Source organism: Pundamilia nyererei, unplaced genomic scaffold (genome assembly GCF_000239375.1).
Source record: "Pundamilia nyererei isolate P.nyererei 1_Seehausen unplaced genomic scaffold, PunNye1.0 scaffold00232, whole genome shotgun sequence".
NCBI lineage: Eukaryota > Metazoa > Chordata > Actinopteri > Cichliformes > Cichlidae > Pundamilia > Pundamilia nyererei.
The window spans coordinates 172,855-179,518 of NW_005187633.1; the positions used below are offsets into that span (position 1 = coordinate 172,855).

Below are 6,664 nucleotides of genomic sequence, written 5' to 3' on the forward strand. Positions count from 1 at the left end.
TATTTGTTGACTTGATAATATTAATATTGCATTATTAGTATTAACATTGTTAGTATTAACATTGTTAATATTCACAGTTAGTCACTGAAATTAGATTTTCCTATATGAGTTCTGTTGGCATCATCAAAAATCTCCAGCCAGTGAATTACTCTTGATCTTATATGACTTTATATTTTATTTTTTTAATCTTGGAAAAGCGTGAACACAAACTAGAACTAAACATGTAAAACTAGTCCAATCGAATCACAGAGACACAAAACAAAAAGGGTTGTATTTTTTATTTTACAGTCACCAGAAGAGCAGATACATCATTTTAGAAAAGAAATTGATATTTGCAAAAAAATTATAATACAATTTTGTCAATATAGATTATGTACATAACGAAATGTCGTCAAACTGAAATAGCTTTCCACTTCTTCGTCATCAAGGAAACAGGGAAGTGAGGGGTCTGGTCCTCCGTAGACCCAGCTCCCTAACCAATAAATATAAACTGTATATATTATCTGGTGCACTCAGCCAGGCATAGACAACACCAGGGCAAGTTATTTCTCAATAATATTCCCTTAATCAGTTCTTGTACATCACTGTGATACACGCTCGCACACCCACGACAAGCTTGACACAATTGCACACAGGCCAGAGAACAAATTACAGTTGAATTACAACAATGGGTTATCTTAACTCCTGAAAAGGAATGAAAAAATCAAAAGAAATGTGCATGGAAATACCCGTCATTGTCCTTGATCACCAGGGAGAAGTGGCTTTCTGGTCAAAGCTCGCTACAGCTAGCTGAGTAGCACTTGACATTTGGCCTGATTGAAACAGCCAATTCCAAGCTAGAAAATCTCTTACGGTCTTAGAGATCCTACCTCCTCATTCAGCTCTTTTCCTCCCTCTTAGCATCTCTTGATATCCATCTACCTTCCTTCCCTCTCTTGTCCCTATTCTCTCTATCTTGAAGGGGACAGTTGCCAGCACGAGGGCTGGCAATTGCCACCCTTTTCCTGTTTTCCCCACTGCGAACAAAGAAAATAAAATGCACACAAAAGCTCCTATCCACGCTGTACCGAAACAGGACAGACAACTGCACGATCACAGAACAAGCACAAGAAAAGACAACAGCAAAGTAAAGCTATGGCCGGGATGGGAGTCTTGTAAAGAGGATTCTTGAAGGACATTGCGAGCATACCGTTTGCCAGCCGCTCTACCTCGTCGCTGGGTACCACCTCTCAAAATACGCCCTGCTTGTGCTTTGTGGGAGGTGCAGAGAATTATGACTTTGTGCCAATGAGCGAATACACACACTTGCATAAATCATCCATCTTGTTTGGCGGTTAATTACTCTTGTTTACCCTCCGAGTAACCTCGGGATGGGGCGGCGCGATAGGAGGGAGCCTGGGAAGAAGAGATAGCACCAAATAGTAATCTGCTGACGGTGTTCATCAGTGAGCAATTCACAGGAGTAAAAGCACATAGTGGGCTTGAACCTGGGTGTTAGTGAATTACACACGGTTACCTGGGGTCTGAGGACAGCAGCTCCATCAACATGCTGGCCTGACCACACTTGCTCACTAAGGTATTCTCGGGTCAGTCGGTGAAGGTGCCACGCCGAGGCGATGAGGCACAGGCCAATCAGAGAGCCCCTAAGGATGCACAGCAGGCCGCGATCGTTGCTTATTTCATTATGGGGAAAGCTACATAAATCCACTAAATGGAGAAGAAGAGACACAGAGGGAATATTTGCATTTCTTCTCTCCTATCATCCCCCTTCAATGCCACCCCACCCCCGCCCTCAAAAATCACCCATTTCAATCCCTCGCCCATTTAGTGCAGAGTGAGTTTAATCATCACTTTTGCCAAAACACATTAAGCCAATGTGTCCAGAGTTGAAGAGAAAGGGGGAGGTTGAAAAACTATAGAGTGGCGCATTAGATTTGCAATAGTGATGCATCACTCTGGCATTACTTTGGAGATTAAAGAAGGGACGTTGCATTTCAGTGCTGAGCGTTGCCTAATGGACGCCTGTCCTCCTGTGCCGAGCCTGAAACGAAACACCGTTGTCCACCTGAAGAAGACGAGTCGCAATCACCCTGGAGTTCCCCTCTTCTATACCTGCAAATTCCCTCTTCTTCTAAAAACCTTTTTTCTTTAAACTTCAAAGCCTTCCCTTGACTTTTAACCCCCGATTTGAGAGCACCTCCACACTGAAGACATTTATGCAGCTGTTTGATCATGTTCTCAAGTCAAGAACAACGCCTCCTTTAATACTGTAAAGTGGATTGCATACATTAAGCCAACACACAACATGACTTTGCCTGGGCTCTGTGTTACTGCTGTTGTATGAAAAGATGGATATAAAGTGCTTGGAAGCTTAGGGACAGGCAGAATGAGCTTGGGATTAGAGAATAAAAATATAAAAAATGAAAGGCGGGGGTTGCTTTAGCACTGTGCTAACTGGGGGCAGGTTCGATATGGCGACAGAAGGCTTTTAAGTAAGAGAAAGAGCACAACATCGGAGTGTGGGGAGTCCCCAGAAAACAAAATGATGATACAGAATCACAGTCAGTCAGTCAGTCCAAGGCTACAGCCAAACAGCAGCCCAGCCCAGGGAATGAGCTTTCTGGTCACGAGTCTGTATGTATGGGCGTAAGTTCACCCTGGCACCCAGCTCTGGTTGCTGTGTGAAGGCGGGGGGCATGCAAAAGCCCCTAGACTCATGCCCATCCCCATCCCCACTCCCTGGGACAGAGAACCGTCAAAGTTGAAGTCCATGTTTTCTGTATTCATAAAATCACTGAGCAGGATAGAGTCCACATCACAGTCTAGACTATTAGGGACATTCTCCATCTCCAGGTCAGCAGCCATTCTACTCTGGGAGTTTTGAGGTTGGAAACCAGCATTCCCTGACTGGTGATTGTTGGGGTAGAACCCATGCCAGGAGTCAGTGATACCCTGATGGTGAGCTCCAGGGTAAGGCTGATGACGAGGGTGAGGTGCGGATGCCAGGCGGCAGGGGTCCTGGGGAACACCCATAAGGCCGGCAGGGTTCGGGGGCAGAGAAGGGGATGTTGGGAGGTGGGGACGGGGTCCATAGTGGTTAGAGGTCTTGAGACTGTAGGGCTGCAGGATGTCAGTGCTCACTCTCGGGGAAAGGGCCTGATGGTGAGGCCCGCTATGCATAGGGTTATGAGGGTTGTGGGGATTGTGGTTGTGCAGGTGACTCTGCGTGGAGTGAGGGTTGTGATCATGGCTAGGATTTACTTTACTGTGATTGTGATCATGACTCGAACCGTAGTCGTGAGCCGGGTGGGGCTTGTGACTGTGTGCGTAGTCGAGGCAGGCTTGGTGTTTGTGACCCTGATTGTGGTTCTGATGGTGAGTTGTGTTCTGGTCATGGTCATTGTGTAGACTTGCATTGCGAGCATGCTCTTGGCTGTGGTTCTGATTGTGGCTGCGATTCTGATTGTGCTGGCTGTGAATGCCATTGGTTCCCTGTGTCATTAATGTGTGTGGTTCCCGTCCTTGGCTCAGGACTGTGTCTTTGTTGCAATATCGAGGACCTCCAGTGAGCAAACTCTGCAGGGCATTGTTCTCTGAATAGCCCCTCACTGGGCGCTGAAAGCTGACTGGCTTGTTCTCCTGGATGGTCTCCATGGGAGTGTGGTGGCGCAGCATGCCCATAGAAGGTTGCCCGTACATTGGCGCACAGTAGGAGCCCTCTGCCTTGGGTCCAGGCACATAGGGATAACCATTGCATTTAATTTGTGGTGGCTGGGGGTAGCCACTCTCATCTAGACTGATAGCCCCAGTCAGGTCAGTCAGCTGAGGCAACTCCACCGTGGGACAGTGGCCTCCAGTGCCCAAGGCTGGGGAACGCGTGCTAGTGGGGCTTGGGTATATTCTTGGGGAAGCTGAATTGGAAAGCCCACCCTCCTCTGGTTCATCAGCCTCGGCCTCAGCTAGGATTGGAGATAGGCAGCCGCTCAACGTGGAGCCAGAAGATGACGTCCGGGAATGGAGGTCTGTCCAAGTATCATACTCCTCTCCACCTATGCCCACACCTCCTTTCGCCGCTGGACTGCCGTGCTCTGGGGAGCCTTGCATCGCTGGTCCAGCTCCCTGACCTTGTCCTCGTTGGAGCCCCATGGCCCCTGCTCTCTTCCGGCTGATGCGACCCTTCGTCTTCAGGTAGCGGGTGCCATTGTCTATAGATGCACGTCGCCTCGGTCCCTTTCCCATCTTCCCGCCTTCTGGGTTGAGCATCCACCAGGAACTCTTCCCCGTCCCTTCATTTTGCACCCGGATGAAGCGACTGTGCAGCGACAGATTGTGCCTGATAGAATTCTGCAACAAGAAAGAAAAATAGGAGAAAGGAAGAGAGAGAGAGAAGAAAATTGATAAATGTTAACACCCAAGGGAACATTTAGGGTTAAATAATAATTTCTTGAGAAAACAAAGTCATTTCGAATTATGGTTAAACTGTCGAGGCAGCACTGCAAGTGAGAAAAAAGATGGATAAAGAAAAAGCAGATGGAGGGGTGAGCAGAGAGGGCAGGGAAAGTGAAGGGCCAATCAATATCTCCCTTGACCTGCCTCTCCTCTCCACACGCGCTCAGTGAGTCATAATATGGACATGGGTGCAGCCTCTACATCAAACCATCACCAAGGTTACAGAAATGAATCACACAAGGCAACCCAATCACAGACAGCCCGTATCGATTGCAGGGCCTCCAAATATGAAAGCCTAAGATCCAGCCAGAGAAGAAGAGGGGGGAGGCGGGGGATTTGGCACGAGAAGCTGTGGAAGAGCACCAGAATAAAAAAAGAAACACTACAGAGGCCTGGAATAAGTTACAGTGGAAGTAAGTGGGAGGACAGGAGGGACCTGCTCATCTGACCTCTTTTAAAAATCATGGCACAATTAGCACGACTGTAGGTGACCACGGCAGACAGCTTTATAATGAAGTCCTTCTGCAAGTCGCTTGAAATGGAGATGGATGCAGTGACTGTGGGTGGGTGAGGAGCGCTGTGGGGTGGTGGGGGGGAGTATGCAATAAGCCTCTCCAGACCCTGTTTAAGTGTCTGAGTGACGGCTGTATAGTTAATCCAGAGCTCTGCAGCAGCATTTGAAACTGGTGCCAACCTGGAGTGAGTTGATGAGATCTAAGCCTGCCTAAAGGAGAGCTTAGCAGGGATACACATCATCTCAGCTGGCCAAGTAAGACTAAGTACAGCATGTTCATCCAAATCTTTCTGGCTTGTGTCATTATTCACACTCTTTCCAGTTTTCCTCGCCATTCTGCCCTCTCTTTCTTCCCTTTGGTTTTTTGGTCTTTTGGGAGCAACAATTCCTCCAAACATCTACCCCAATGCCCGCAATCACACACTTTTCTTTTTCCTCTCAGGAGATATCTATCTATTTCTGCCTTGTTTATTACCTGCACATAGCTCACAATCTCTGTCTCCTGATATCTCGAGCCATTCTCTATCTTCATTCACTCCCCGTCCCCTGTCCAATTTTCCTGCTCTCAGCCCCATTCATCTCCCTATCTGTGTCCCAGCCTCTCTAGATCCTGACAATGCTCATTTTCTCTCTCTCTCTTATTCTCTATCTATCTATCCTCCCATCATCTCGCAAAACTTCGGCTACCACCTCTCCTCTATCATTCACTCACTCATTTATTCATACATGCATATATTCGCATGTAAAAGCAAATATCAACCAGGCTAAACATTTCAGTGCTGCCTGTAGATTCAGCATATGTATAGCCCCTCACACACACACACACACACACACACACACACACACACACACACACACACACACACACACACACACACACACACAGAGTTAACTGGCTGCAAATTGGACAGCACATTATGAAAAGCACAGCATCCAGAGTGGCAGGTAATGGGTTTCTCACAGGAAGAATTCAGGTTTATGTGAGTTTGGGATCAGTCTTGTATCCCACCTACTACTGTTTTCATTCATGCAGAAGAGCCCACCCATCCCCACGGCGTGACTCCTAACAGGTAATGTTTACCTATCCTCCACTCACATCATGCTGCCTTGACTAGACTCTCTTCACAGATGTGGAAATTTCCTACGAGAGCTGTATTTATGGTTTTTTCCTGCTGTTTCAAAGTGTTCTCTCCAAAACACCAGGTCAACAAAATTGCACAAGCTCAACATTTACCAAAGAAATAGAGCGACTGCACTCCTGCGCCGCAGCTCGCTATGGAGAGCAGACTTAATCAAAGCCAAATTGAACGATGACACCATGTGAAAGAGGCCACCAGTGGAGGCGACCCGCATCAGGTGATCTGAGAGCGGCACCCTGACAGGTTCCTCCGCAACATGACGGCTCCGGCTGAGCGTAGCCATGGCAACAGAGTAAACCAAAAGAGGCGTAGTGAAGAGAGGGGAGGTGATGGTAAGGAGGAGAAGTGGGGGGAGGAGGCTGATGCTGTTTGATGCTGCAGGCAACTCCAAACAGCCTTTTATCTGAGTCTGTCAGATTCCTGCTCCAATCCACCAGGGAGGCTCAATCACCAGTAGTCCCAAAGCCTCACTACCTGTACCAAGCTGTGATTAGTGTGTGTGTGTGTGTGTGTGTGTGTGTGTGTGTGTGTGTGTGTGTGTGTGTGTGTGTGTGTGTGTGTG

General features: G+C 47.7%; 1 protein-coding gene across 1 annotated transcript in view; it reads right to left on the reverse strand.

Annotated features, from left to right (window-relative positions):
• Positions 1-362: 362 nt before the first annotated feature.
• Positions 363-6,664, reverse strand: part of foxo6b (forkhead box O6 b) — a 40,440-nt gene continuing 34,138 nt past the window's right edge. Inside the window, exon 2 of the mRNA XM_005748855.1 lies at positions 363-4,344. Within this exon, the coding sequence (XP_005748912.1) occupies positions 2,653-4,344 (1,692 nt within the window). The 3' untranslated portion in view covers positions 363-2,652. The remainder of the gene's footprint in view (positions 4,345-6,664) is intronic.